General features: G+C 37.1%; 1 protein-coding gene and 1 pseudogene across 4 annotated transcripts; one reads left to right on the forward strand and one right to left on the reverse strand.

The window, feature by feature from the left end:
- The first annotated feature begins 643 nt into the window (after positions 1–643).
- On the forward strand, positions 644–4,770 carry LOC107768967 (mitochondrial import inner membrane translocase subunit TIM17-2). Of its 4 annotated transcripts, none has more exons than XM_016588149.2 (3): positions 644–884; positions 1,692–1,778; positions 1,887–2,848. In XM_016588149.2, the coding sequence occupies exon 3, from the start codon at positions 1,909–1,911 to the stop codon at positions 2,572–2,574; it is 666 nt and encodes a 221-aa protein (XP_016443635.2). In that variant the 5' UTR covers positions 644–884; positions 1,692–1,778; positions 1,887–1,908; the 3' UTR covers positions 2,575–2,848. The 4 variants fall into 4 exon arrangements, 3 of the variants coding, with proteins under 3 accessions (XP_016443635.2, XP_016443634.2, XP_016443633.2); XR_012700367.1 differs by lacking the exon at positions 1,692–1,778 and adding an exon at positions 4,572–4,770 and having other exon boundaries at positions 648–884; positions 1,779–2,637; XM_016588148.2 differs by lacking the exon at positions 1,692–1,778 and having other exon boundaries at positions 645–884.
- A 1,303-nt stretch (positions 4,771–6,073) lies between these two features.
- LOC107768972 (lignin-forming anionic peroxidase-like) lies at positions 6,074–7,918 on the reverse strand (annotated as a pseudogene).
- Between the last annotated feature and the right edge of the window lie 6,998 nt (positions 7,919–14,916).

Genomic DNA, 14,916 nt, shown 5'->3' on the forward strand with positions numbered 1-14,916 from the left:
TGGTCTATCTTGAGAAGTTTACCCAGCTTCCTACCAACTTTCTCCAAGATATCCTGATCATAGAACTCTGTTGGTAATTGAGGGAGCCGGATCCATATGGTAGTAGAAGTAAGAGTGGCTTCTTGAGGAATAAACTTTGGTTCCCATTTACGTACATAAAGGAAATTTCCAGAGATGAACCAGGGGCCTAGGTGTAGAGCCTTGACCATACTTTCTTCTAAACTAAATTTTACTATGTAGAAGTCCCACCCTAGGTCAATCAAGATTAACTGTTCGGATAACTTCCATAGGTCGTTTAGTTTAGATCGGAGGAGATGATGAGGTATCTTTCGCTTGAAAACTTTGATGATTACAGAGTAACGCCATAGAAAGTAAAGACGCTCTTTCTCATCTTGTGAAAGTGGAATTGAACCCTCAATGTACTTCCCTTTATCCAGATCTGGAATTGGTTGGTGGTAGATTTCATAGTAATTAGTTTGGTTGCTCACTGATTTGTCCAAGAGCATTTCCTTATAGGAGTGAAGAGGTAATTCTATCTCCATTTGGCTGTGCTTATCTGGGGGTTCCGGTGGAAGTGATAGCTTAATCCGAGGGGGATCCATAATATGGGAATAGTACTCCAAGCTAACAATAGGTGGAGAGAGAAAAAAGAGTTTTCCAACTTACCCGGTACAAGAAGAAAATAATTAATACTACGTTTCTTGATCGAAAAACCAAAAAGAGAATAATAACCCGTTAACCCATATGGTTATCGGGTACTACCCATGAAATCTATGGCAAATCCCCCTTTTTTCTAGTTCTTCTAGGTTTCCCAGCTTCTCCATTTTTGCTCCGTCTCTCACACCTGGGTCGGTGTCACGGCCTCCCTTCGACGTCTCTCTCAGGTAAAATCTTTTTCTTTAACTAACCTTCCTGTTCTATAACACTTTTGCTTCCAGTATTTAACTCTCAGATGCTTTGTTGGAAAAAAAATGACTTTTAAACTTCAAGATCTCAACTTTTTTCACTGTGTATGTGAGTTTCGCAAATATAGTCAGTTCTAGGCCCAGATAACGAAGAAGTGATACGGAGTATTTGTATAGCTGACCCAACTAATTCGGAATTGAGGTGTAGTTGATTGATTGATTAATTAAAGATTTCAGCTTTTGTACCGCAAGTTGTTGTTTTCTGGTAATTTTGGGTTTGTGTGTTTTCTACCTTTGTTGAAGGAGGGTTTAATTATTTATTTATTAAAGTTTTTATTAAAGTTTATAGCTTGGGTGTTCAAACCCTACCTCAGATAAAAGCCTGTGCACCATTGGCCCTCGGGGATTTTTCGGTTATAAAAAAAAGTTTATAGCTTGGCTTGTTTAGCTCGCTGAAATATTTTCTGTTGTTAAGATATCCTTTCCAAGCGTGATCTAAAGTTGTTAAGATATCTGGTCCTAGTATTATCTGTCGTGTCAATAATTGTTTGCACAAAACATATAGTTTAATCTTTATGAAGAATAATGCTTTGGCTTATAATGAAACGGGCGAGTGGATAAGTAGCTGAGAAAGAAGTTATCAACCTTTTTATATATAAAACGGAGTTTACTTTGTTACTTAAGCTGAATTACGACTTCGAGAGCTATAAGAAAAAAAAACTGTTCTTGGTATAAGTGTTTGATGCAAAGTTTGTGTTCGTGTTAATGGAATACTGTTGTTTTCAGTGTTCAGTGTGATTTTCACTTAACAGCCCCTGGAAGGGGTGTTTCTCAAAATGATGGTACAGCTTGATGAGAACTGTTTTTATGCAGGTGAAATCTTTGAATTTTAATGTTAATATATCAAACCAATCACTTACTTGGAAAGTAAAAGCAAGTGTGCGTGGTTGGTCTCATCCCCTTTAACCTTTTTCCTCCCAGTTAGGGATCAACCGCTTTAACAATGGGAACACCAGAGACCTCTCGTGAACCTTGCCCTGACCGTATACTTGATGATGTTGGCGGAGCATTTGGTATGGGTGCTGTTGGAGGTGCGGCCTTCCACTTCATAAAAGGCACATACAACTCACCAAAAGGTGAGCGCTTGGTTGGTGGTACACAGGCAGTGCGCATGAATGCACCTCGTATTGGTGGTAGTTTTGCTGTGTGGGGTGGACTGTTCTCCACGTTTGATTGTACAATGGTTTATCTCCGTCAGAAAGAAGATCCGTGGAACTCAATCATTGCTGGTGCAGCAACTGGTGGCTTTCTCCAGATGCGGCAGGGATTAGGTGCTGCTTCTAGATCAGCAATGTTTGGTGGAGTTTTACTTGCGTTGATAGAGGGAGCTGGAATTATGTTGAATAAAGTCATGAGTGCTCCCCAGAATTTCCCGCCCATGGATGAGCCACTACCAAATGCCCCTGGTGTGCCTGGGTATCCAACCGGGCAGCTGCCTGGTCAACAAATGGGGCAGCTTCCTGGTCAAGCTCCAGTAAGTATTGATGGCATGATGGCTGAATCTTCAGCACCGTCCTCTTCTTCCTCAAGTTCCTGGTTTGGAGGGCTTTTTGGCGGTGGAAAAAAGAGGAGACAGCGACAAACAGTGGTAGCAAGACACAGGTTTTAGAGAGCTTTGATGCTCCTAGCCCACCTACTTTTGAATATAAATAAGAGCTGAAATTCTTTGCAGGTTGATTACTGTTATTTTCTTTATTATTTGGATTCCTTATGTAGTGTGAACCAGTATATTAATTTATCAGTGTAGCCAAGGTTTTGTGATGTTTCATGTAAAGTATAGATTTCTGAATAAATGTCTTCCTTCAAAAGACATTATGTGCGCTGTAGTCTCTAAGGAAACTGCGCAGGACAAAGGAAATAAAGTCTCGCTTTATATGCATTGACATGCTCTCTTGGAATGAAGATTACCATAAAATTGGGAACTTGTTATTGACTACTTGTGTCCTGTTAATTAGATGTGTTCTGATTTTGGTATATTTGAATCTTGTAGGTTTTGAAATTCTTGAATTCATTAGTGGACTTGTATTATATCGAGATGCCTCATTGTTAGCATCTTGACGATAACTTTTTGGCACATCGGTATGTTATGTGCGTGTAATATAGGAAATACTTGTGACCCCTAGGCCTTCACTCTTGTGGTAAAAGTGCAGCTCGTGATGTGTGTGTGTTGGGTGCATGTCATTCGAACCTGCCGCAAACAAAAGCCTGGTATCGAGTGGAGAAGGGTAGAGTGGAGAAGCCTGAAACCAAAAGATGGTTCTCAAATCTTCTATGCCAACAGGGACAAATCTACAAGTTTGTCAGCCTGTTGGCAAATCTACAAGTTGCTCAGTCTTCCTATATATTAACAGAACATATTTTCTTTACAGTTTACATTACTATAAAACTAACAGAGACCTCATTGATGCACCCAAAGTTAACTAAAATGTACAAAGTCATTCTCCAACCATTCAAAAGCTTTCCAATTTCTCTCCTTTTGGAGGATCCATATGAGAGCTAGATCCTAGAGGGGAAACCTCCCATACCGTACTTTTTTTTTTTTTTTTCCTTCTAGAATCTCAAAACACTCCTGACGGCAGTTTTGAGCAGTCTTTCTCATGCCTCTGCTTACAACCCTCTACAGAGACCTCTCATCTGGTCACTACATGGTTCCCTTCCCGTGTTACCACAACAGCACGTTCTTTCTGACCTTCGTGCTGCACTCATTGGGATGGACGTCAAAGATATGTAATTGGCTGGTTTGCTAGACGTAGTACTCTTTATCAAAGTTTCCTTGGGAGATCTCTCTTTTGCCACCGTGCAACTCTTTTCTCAACCTCTTTATCGTCGAATTACACACAATACTATCCTTATGAAATTCTCCCGATCGGAATTCCAAGTAGGTTGTTGGCAGGGAGTTTACCTTGCATCTAAAATCTTGTGCCCGTCGCTCAATGTTTTGCACATTCATTTTTTCCTTTGTGTTTGTCACTTTTAGGGATAAAATGTTGGACCTCTCATTTAGTGAGGCTTCTATGTGTTATCTTTTGTGTGAAACGCTAACGTTAAGTTCTTTTTTTCTTCTTTCTCTGTCTCATCCTTCCAGCACTGGGACCATCTCTTTCTTTCCTTCTCTATTGATATACAACTCCAGCAATGCACGTCTCTCCTCTAACGAAGATAGTTTAGGTTCTCTGCTCGGTCAGAAAACCAGCAAAGATTTTAGTACTTTCTGTTTCCACCTTGCTCTCAGTAGAAGCTGTAAATCTCGTAGCAGAGGGCTTGTTTCTTGGCACGTCCTCTTCATTTCGTTGTTCTTTTCTTGTTTTCAATTTGTGTTGGTTCTGGTTTTGTGAGCTTCAGTGGTGTGCTATGATTTGGAATTTCCCCGTCAGCCATCTCCTAAGTTCATAGAAGAAAAGGAGAAAGAGGGGAACATCCGAAAGAACGTGTTCCCAAGAGACTTAATGTAAGACGGATCTGGAAGCATAAATTCTGAGTTCCTATAGATCCTTGATAAGCAGGATACTTTAATCTTCCGTCGTCGTTGTTGCTTGACATGCTTTCTTGTTTCTTAATTCTTATCCTTTATCAGCAATTTATGATCAAAACATTTGGTTGAATCAGTTTTGTAGGGGGAGCATCTTGCTGGTCAGGACACTTGTCACGCCTCTTGGTTCGAGCCAATTTTTGGGATTAGTAAATGGCTTATTGTGGATCTGAATGACATAGTGGGTTTATATTTGATGCAGGCAGTTTAATCTACAGTACTTGACATTAAGATATATTGTATCATAGGTTTAATGGTATTAACTTTTGATTATTGTATGAGTTGCCAAGTTTTGTTCAATCCTGAGTGATCTAATAAATGGAAAATAATGTGCCATGTTTGTGGTTGTATATGGAAACACCTTGGGCAGCATATAAAGATCTTTTTCGCAGGGCCACTTTTCTGGATGACGTACTGAGATTCTTAAATTGCTCAACTACAGTAAATCTTGTATCTGACAAAGTAATGTTTTTCTCTTTGGAGATAGGGAGGTCATTTGTGGTTTCAATATTGAGAAGCTATATTCCAACTTAATCAATGAAGCTAAGTTACATGTGAAACATTGGGTTAAAACTCTAAACTTAAAAGCATAACAAATAATTTATTTCATTGTTGAAACATTACATAGAGAATTAAAGAATTAAATGAATACAAATACAGTTGGAAACAATACATGTAATAAGCTTTTGATTGATAAGTTTAGTGAGCCGCAGACAGTTCGTATGATCTGGCAAATGAGCAAGGGCTGTTGCTATTCTATTTTGTGACACTATTTTTTTATTAGTCCATTTAAGAATGACATATTTTATATAATATTTTTTAATTAAAAGCTTTTACACCAATATAAATGCTATGACATGTTTAACATTATAGGTTTCAAAAGTTTTATAGCTATACAAATAATATGGAATATTTTGTTAGAAAAATAGTTGATAATATTGACCAAGAACAATTAAAAGAAAATTGAAATAACTTATCAAACCAATACTGTGTAGTGGCTTGTCTTGAAAACGATTTCGGCCCCAACTAGGGTGCAAATTGTTAAGACCGGTCGCTCTCCAAGTGAACCCATGGTCTTTCCGCTAAATTAGGTATTATGTGTACATATTTTTTTGAATTGATCTAATATTATCTGCTGACACCCATGCTCCAAAGAGGCTAAATGGTGTATTTGGACGAATGTTGTGTTATTTATCAAGAAGTGTAGGGATCAAATCCCACTTACTACTTTTTTTTTTCTTCTTTCTTTAGTGGTGTACCCTTATTATAAATATCCTAGATCCGCCTGTCCAAATGTGCGGGGGATAAATTTATCCATTTTGCCTTCAGGATAGATGATCATACTTTGTCTTTCATAAAAGACAAAGAAGTGAGAAAGAAAAGGGACCACAAAGGAATCTTGACTTTGCATTATTATTTATTAATAATACCAACATATTTAAGAGTACACGTTGCAAACTTTTTCTTTCTTATTAAGTTGGACGTGCCAACTAGGTGGAGTTTACTTCACAATATTGGAAAAGAAAGTTTATTTTATGAGTGCAATATTTTAGTAGCTGCCTAGACTGGAATTTAAGAACTAGTTGACACTGCCACAAACTTTTCTTATGATCCCATTTTGACCAGGGGACTAATATCTCCCATTTTGATCATAGCAGCAGCAAAGTCTGACGAGAAAGCTCGAGCACTGTTACTATATTCAGAAACAATATTGTCTGTTGATCCTCCATTGAAAAGAACTTGATCTGATTGAAGAAGACCTTTCTTTTGGATGAGATTTTTGAAGTAATTGTTATCGAATTGATTTGGTGTAACCAAATCAAGTGGTGCTAGATTTCCATTCTCTCCTTCTTGAGGACATTGACGTCTTCTAGTGCTTGCAAATCCAGCATCAATGTCTGTTCCATTGCTATAAATCCGATCACGAAAAAGGAAACATTGTGCTTGGCCTATTGTGTGAGCCCCTGGAAATCAAAGCAAATATATAAGGTTCTATTTTTGTTCGGATTCTAAATGAAAATAAAAGGGCAGCCCGATGCACTAAGCTTCCGCTATGCGTGGGTCCGGGAAAGAATTGGACCACAAGGGTCTATCGGACACAGTCTTATACTGCATTTCTGCAAGAGGCTGTTTTTCACGGCTAGAACCCGTGACCTCCTGGTCATATGATGACAACTTTACTAGTTCCTCCAAGATTTCCTTGCGGATTCTAAATGATAATGATAAATGTTAATACCCTGAATAATTACCTGACAAAGCGACCATATCTCTTGTGCTAAGTCCTTTGCTTGCAAAGCTAGAAATAAGCCTATTAAGAGGATCAAATGGACCGGGGAGATCAGTTTCAGCAAGTGTCTTACTTGCAGTTGTTGAATCTCTTCTTCCAAGTGTCACTGTCCATGATGGACCTCCCACCTGATATTATTTTGAAGAATTATTAACTTAAATAGCTGCTTATTTAACCACTTAAACTAAAAATAAAATAGCTAACAGATGTATAATATATGTACAATATTTGTATAGCCGTGTATAATCAGTGTGTATAATCTATGTATACCAGCTAGGAAATAAGAAAGTAAACAGAAAATCTGAGCGGCTATTGTTTCCAGCATAATCTTGCATTAGGATTACCAATTAATTGGTTATAGTATAATACTATATATATGTTAATTTAACTTGCACAGTATTATGTAAATGGAAGAAAATAAATATCAAAGTGTTAGAATTCGAATAGTTTAATGAAACTTACATACTTTCTGAATTTTGTTAACTGCTATAGTAAAGTGTTGTTATAGAGGGTATATATTATAACATAATACAATAATCGGTTTCAAGAAAAACTTGGCTTTTACGGTGAGTGACTGTTATATAGGGATATTGTAATAGAGATGTTTGACTCTCTATATATATATACACACACATCCTTCTAAGAAATTAACAAATTATATGGACTTACAGCAGCTGATGCATCGCGAGCTGCAACAGCTAGTATGTCAGCACATGAAACAACCATGGGACAAATCTTTTCCACCTCTCTTTGCATCTTCTATGATTCCATAACCTCTTGCGGACCCAAGATTTGGCAACGCAGTCTTCTCACTTTCGATCGAAGGGGTCTCATCAAGTAAGATCGAAGCATCACAACCCTAAATCGACGATCAATATAACACCATTTCAACCATATATTAATTAATTGACTTTAAAACCAATTATATGAAATCAAGTGATATAATTAATCTTTAAACTAACCTGAACAAAGCAGTCATGAAAGTGAAGGCGAATGGGTACGAATCGTGTTGAGTGCCTTAGGGCAAGTATTATCATAGAACGTCGCGGAAAGTTGTGCATGGCATTGCATGCATGAAAGCAGAAGAAGAGAAAATATAGCAGCCTTAGCTGCGAAAGATTGAGTTGGAGTATTCATTTAGAGAATGTATACTATCAAGAAATTCAGAATATATTTGGCTTAGCTGAATTGGCTAAAGTAGAAATGAAGATGATGGAAAAGGAAATGGCCAAGGGACTTAATTTATAGGCACAGAAACACATAGATGGTAAGAGAGGAAAAGCTATTTTTAGTCACTAATAGCTGCTATGCCGCGTTACTGCTAGTTTTTCTTACTACTGCCTCCAATTTATGCGAACCTATTTTCTTTTTAATCTGTTCCAAGAAGAATGATCCCTTTCTAAATTTGGTAACAATTTAGATTAAACTTATAATTCTACCCTTAATGAGAAGTTTTTATAACCACACAAATACTCTGGCCCCCTTTTGACTTGTTTAGGACCACAAATTCCAAAAGTCTTCATTTTTTCTTAAACTCCGTACCCAGTCAAACATGTTTACATAAATTGGAACGGAGGGAGTAATATATTTGAAATAGTAAATCGATCGATACACTTGACTTGTTCTTTAATATTGGCTCTGACTGGCTATGTGTTTGAAAAACTTTAGAAATATAGACGGATTCAGAATTTGAAGTTTATGATATATAAGTAATAATAACTCAGTTCACAATTAAATATTTCTAGAGATTTAATAAATTTCTTAATACATATATAAGGTTTGAAAAAATATACGTACATTAAATTCACGTGAACCTGTAGCTTACATGGAAAATCTGCCCTAGTTTTGAAATCTAGCGTTCTAATTGTAGTACTGTAAGTTATGTGTAAGTACTAGTTCTGCAAAAGAAAATGGACTACAACTACTTATGGGCAACGTATATATAACGCAGACTTTCGGCTAAAAGTTTTTGGAAAATTCTATTAAAGAGGGAGGTAACAACTAATGGTGATCTCTCTTTTAAGTTTTGGTTGGCAGAGTTGTGCAATGTCTATACCATCAAAAGATAACATGATACCCAATAAAATAATCAAAGTATATACAAGTTTGCCTGACCCGTAATTGAAGAAATAGAACATGTAATGTTGATATATCTTGCAAGCGCGCAGTAATTATTCCAACATCTTAAAATGGTCACCTGATGTTGGCCGAATCTTGTTCAGTTGCATTTAAGTTTTCCTTTTTTGCCTCTGCCTAAAAAGAAAGATACTTGAGTTGGTCTAAAAGTGTTTGGGCGCTCTATATACAATGTAGACTCTATTCATATACACTCCATTAATAAGATGATTTATAGTCTCAAGGCATAAATTAATATGCCTTGTTTTACATCAAAAGATTTTTTTTTCTTTTTTAGAGTTTGTGCTTAATCAAATATCATCCAATGCTTTTTAGTCAAATGCAAAAGATTCCTTGTTTTAGTATGATCAATGTGATATCTACATACTTCGATAAAAGAAAATAAATTTTTTGGATTTGTTTTATATTTGAATATTAACAAATTAAATCTTACAAAAATTCAATAAACGGAGTTTATTTACTTTTAAGTTTATAAATTAAAATTTTAAGAGATAAACTAATTGATATTCAGATCAAGAAAGAAAATTGACCAATTCAGCTTTCGTATAATTAAGTCATGTTATTTCAGGAGTACCTGTCATTACAATGATTTGATATCTAGTTATAATAATAATAATAATCGAGTTTTAGGTTGTAGCAAAAAGTCAAAGTAAAAATATGGCAGAATGCATAGGCATCCCTTAAATTTGGCTTATCTTTAGCATCTATTGAGCACGTTTAAGTAAAGACAAATTGTGTCAACTAGATACATATTTTGCAGTTCCAAGTAAACTAAAGTGTCTGTATTTCATGCCAACACGACAAGTAGGACCAATAAGAAAAAAGGACGTCACTAGAGCAAAAAAAAAACAAAATTGAAGGACCTTGGAGATGAAGACTCGTCGCTTTCTCCACCCGTCATTTTCCCACCGTTGAAGGAGATTGAAGCAAAATAGAAAAAGGGAATCTGCTTCTTCTCACTCGCTCAACACAAGTGGTGTGTTATACACATTGCTATGTCAGCGATATGCGTCTAATTGACACAATTTTTGCTTACCTTAAAGTGCTCAATAGATATTAATTTATGGTTGTTCACAGTTCAGTTTGGATCAGATTTTTTTTTAAAGAAACCAAATCAGATAAGTCAATTTTTCAAATATTAGAACCAAAATCAAACCAATTAAGTCGGTTTTTTCTCGATTCGGTTTATGTCGGTTTTTCGGTTTTTTCGGTTATTTGGCATTTTTTTCTTAAATATAAGACATACACTACCAAACACATATTTCGGTGACCACATTTTTAACGTAACACTATCAAATCAATTGCTCTTTGAGAAATCTATTATTTACCAAGATATATTGATGATAATTGAATCAAATAGTTGTAAGCACGTGATTTTTGACCCTCCCCGAGAATTTTCACATTTTTAGCGTGAATATGTGAAATTGGGTCTAGTATAGCTATTTTAACTATTTTACTTTATTTCGTTGCAAAAAGAAAAATTTCAAAAAATATATATATAAATTTTAGTTTATGTATCTCTCATAAACTTGAAAAATACAAAAATTGCACTTTATTTTTGTACTTTATATAATTCCGAAAAATTACAAAAAAATAAAAATAAAATATAGTTCTATTAAGGTTTTATAGTCATTTTAACTTTGAAAAATACAAAAAAATATTGCTTCATATTTTTTCTTAATATTTAAAAAAAGCGAAAATTACAAAAATAGTTTTATTAATATTTTGTAGCTATTTTAAATCTTGAAAAATATTTAAAAAGATATAGTTCTGCTTAAATACTAGTCTTATTTTTGGTAGTTATTTTGTTTACATAGGACTAGTTAAGCAACGTTTTCCTATTTCTCGGGTCCGGGCAAAAGAATAATATTCGGGTTCAAACTACCCGGATTTAGGCCTAATTTTCGGACTTAGCCCATAATAAACCGTGTCCAGGACACGTGGGGAACCCCACCACGCGTGGGGGACATATGCCTCGAACCCCACCACGCGTGGGGCTCATTTTCATGGGCATTGTATTACAAAAACACGGACAAACACATTTTTAAAGGGGACTTGGAGGAATTTGAAAAAAGGACTACTGTTCCTCTTTCTTCTTCAAAGAAGAAAGTAAGAAAACCCTACGAAAAGAGCAGGGAAACCATCCAGCTCCCTCTCCGTCAACGACCAGTCCAAAAACCACCCCGTCACAACCCCATCAGCTCCCATCACCACCAGTTCCCCTCCCCTCGTCACCACTGTTCGTCACCTTCTTCCTCATCGTTACGACCACCAGTCCAAAACCAACAACCCGTCAACCATCGATCACTACCCCACAAAACCATCACCAAACACCACCCCGTCATCCTCCTCAACGCCTAACAAACCCTACTGTAAAACCAACAAAAAATGGGACCAAACGAGTTCCCTCCATCCCTTCCGACACCCTCACGGACCAACTCCTCCATCGCCCATAACCACCACTGTCCAAACGAACGCCGGAAAACACGACAAGTCAGTCCCTCACCCCGTCGTAACTAAAACCAGTCACGACAGTGACGACCATCGCCTTCCTCCTCCTTGAATCCGCCATTGTTGCCGTTGCGAGCTCCCTCCGTCGACCACTGCCTCCCGTCACCACCCAACACCACGACCAACAGTTTCCCCCCGTCGTCAACCTCCAGAACCAGTCCGCCATTTTTAGTCCAACGTCGTCAACCTCCAAGCAGTCGTAGCTGCGTTTCCGAGCAACGATGGGTTGCTTCGATCCTGCTTGGCCGAGTTTTCTATTTTCCGTAGAGGTCGACTTTGGTTCGTCGAGGTCCGGTACGTCGAGGTGTTGTCCGAGGTTCCGTCGTTGTTCTTCGGTCAGAGAGGTCCGGCTTGAGTTCCGTCGGAATCGTGTTTGTCGTTCTGAGTTTGTCGAGGTGCAAAGGTTAGTAAACCTCGATGTATTAGATAAATAAACTTTACGTTGAATGTTTGAGATGCAATATAAAAATTGGTATGGAAATTTTTTGCCTATGTTTCATTGTCTGCATTTTGGTTCATTTTCATGTTATGTTATTCTTGTTTATTTGATGTCGTTTAATTAAGTTGGACTAGTCGTTCTATGACACAAGTTTGACGTTAATCTGTTCGTCCTTTCCTTCGGTTAGGTCATTCGAAAAAATAGTATTAGTGCATGCTGTTACTACTACCGAAACACTCATTTACTAAACTCCTTTTATTAAACTTCTAACAAGTCATGGGATCTTAGTTGTAAAGAGGCCGTAAGTTTAGTAATGTTAAAGACATAAAAATGGCATCCAAAAATAATAATAATAATAATAATAATAATAATAATAAAGAATAAAATGAGACGAGCCTCGCCAAATAAAAGGGACAAATTGCGGGGCCCTCTAAGTGTATATATTAAATACTTAGATTCCGGGACGGGTCGTTTAGCAAATTTCACGGCCCTTCCCAAAAAATAATAATGTGCTAGTTGCTTTAGGCGCGCCTTTAATAACGTTATCTCCCTAAACTCGGGTGCACATTTATGTGACCCAAATCCAAATCTCAACGAAATCGAAATGTGCCTCTAATCACGGGTACATTGACTGTGACGTGGTATGAGATGCATTTCCATGACGTTGCAAATTCCTTTTAAAAAATAAGCATGAGATGAGCCTCGCCGAATAACAACACAAATCGTGGGGCCCTCAGTAAATACTTGTTTAAAATTACTTAGAATTCAGGAGGGTCGTTTAGCGAATTTCACGGCCCTCCCCAAAAAATAATAATGCGCTAGTTGCTTTAGGCGCACCTTTAATAATTTAATTTTCTTAAACTCGGGTGTGCATTTCATGCGACCCAAATCCAAATCCTAAAACATCAAATAAAATATGTTTCGGATTGTGGTGCATTTCATGTGACACAGTCCAAAGATATATTTTAAGCGATGTTCACATTCCTAAAAAACAATAATAGTAAAGCGGTTAAAAGATAAATTTGCACATAAGTTCATATTGTATTAAAAATCAGATAAATAAGCCAAATATAACAGTTGAGCGACCGTGCTAGAACCACGGAACTCGGGAATGCCTAACACCTTCTCCCGGGTTAACAGAATTCCTTATCTAGATTTCTGGTACGCAGACTGTAATATAGAGTCATTATTTTCCTCGATTCGGGATTAAAATTGGTGACTTGGGACACCCTAAATCTCCCAAGTGGCGACTCTGAAATAAACAAATAAATCCCGTTTCGATTGTCCTTTAATTGGAAAAAACTCCCCCTGCGCCCCTCGGGCGCGGAAAAAGGAGGTGTGACAGCTCTGGCGACTCTGCTGGAGACTTTATGACCCAGAACCACTGGTTCAGGGTCCAAGAATTCGAGCTTAGAATAATTGTTATATTTGGCTTTATTATCTGATCTTTATTACATGTTTTGCATAAAAGTGCTAAATGTTGTCTTTTACCGCTTTTGATATTATCTGAACTGTATATAAACTGTGCCGAAACCCTTCTTTTCTTACCTCCGGGGAGAAGCTCGCTGGTCGAGACTCCCTATTCTGTTAGTGTCAATACCTGAAATAAGAAAGAGGTCGGACAAGTTACAAAGCCGGACGATCTCGCGGGTCCCCGGTACGTAGCCCCCTCCTCGACTCGAGTTGTCCGCTCGGGTACACAGTCTAGAACAAATACCAAGGTTTAAACCTAGTATAACGAAACTTCATGCCGGATCCCTAGTAGGAACGCTTATTTGCATCATATTGCATTTGACTTAGGGGACTCAACACAGGGGTTGGGTCCGTCTAGGACAGGCAACCTGAAATGGAAAAGACCATCATGCTGCATTCCTATCTGTGTTGTGCATTTATTTGCTTCGGTTCCGCATGTCGACCAGTTCCTAAAAAAAGGGGAAAATAGCAGCGTAGGGGAGATAATTACTTATTTTTGGAAAATAAAACCAATGTCCAAGTAGTGTCAAAACCTCGCTGGAATTTTTCTAAAAAAAAACAGTCTTGTTTATTGAGAGTTATTAAAAAAAAATATAAAAATTTTCTTTTATCACTTTCAAAATCAAAAAAAAAGAAAAGGTATTTATTTTAAAAGTAAAAAAAAAATCGAAAATTCATAATTCAAAATATGTGTTGTTTCTTTCGTAGTACCCCTTTTATGAATTCAGACTAATAGTCCAAATTTTTCCTAAAAAAAATAATATAAAAAAATAAATAGTTTCTTTAATCTTTATCTCTTTTCAAAAAAATGTAAAAAAATACGCATTCCTGATTTCTAGGTTTATTCGATTTTTTCCTATTTTACGATTGCCCGAACTACGCGGGTTTGATTCTCACCGGATGTGAGATACGTAGGCAACCCTCATCGGGTCCAACCCCTTTTTTTTGCTAAAAACCCAAAAACAAATAATAAATAATAATAAAAACAACATGTCAAGTTTTTATTCATAAATAAGTCGGGTGATATCCAACTTCCCCTTTTACAAAAAATAGCAAAAATATATGTCAAATTTCATAAAGAAGTCAGGTGACGCTGTTTTATCAAGACATAGCCGAATGTTCCCGAAAGGGACGCCGGAAGGCTGACTTTGCATAAACAGCCACTTTTGGGTCATTTTTAAGACTTGGTCCAGTTGACCCCCACAGCCTAAAAATCTTCGTCCCCGAGACGTTGAAAGGCCGTGTTTGCAATATTGACTTTTCTCATAATTTGAAAAAAAAACAAAGAGTCAACGGTCTGGTGAATGCCGTTTGGATGTTTAGTCGAAAAAAAATATGAAAAAATAAAATAAGCCGAGCCAGTTTCGGCCGCGTCTTAAACCGTTCTTGCCGAAATAGCCTTAGAGTATCTTTCAGTGGTCGAAAGGCTATTTTCGTAAAAGAATGGACAAGTTTGTAAAGTGTCATAAAATAATCCTCCCCGGCCTCAAAATTCATGTGAAATTCGGAAGGGGCCACATTTGCAAAAATAACCATTTGGTTGCATTTGTCGAACAGAGAAAGGGAGTTAGCCTTT

This window comes from Nicotiana tabacum, chromosome 16 (genome assembly GCF_000715075.1).
Source record: "Nicotiana tabacum cultivar K326 chromosome 16, ASM71507v2, whole genome shotgun sequence".
NCBI lineage: Eukaryota > Viridiplantae > Streptophyta > Magnoliopsida > Solanales > Solanaceae > Nicotiana > Nicotiana tabacum.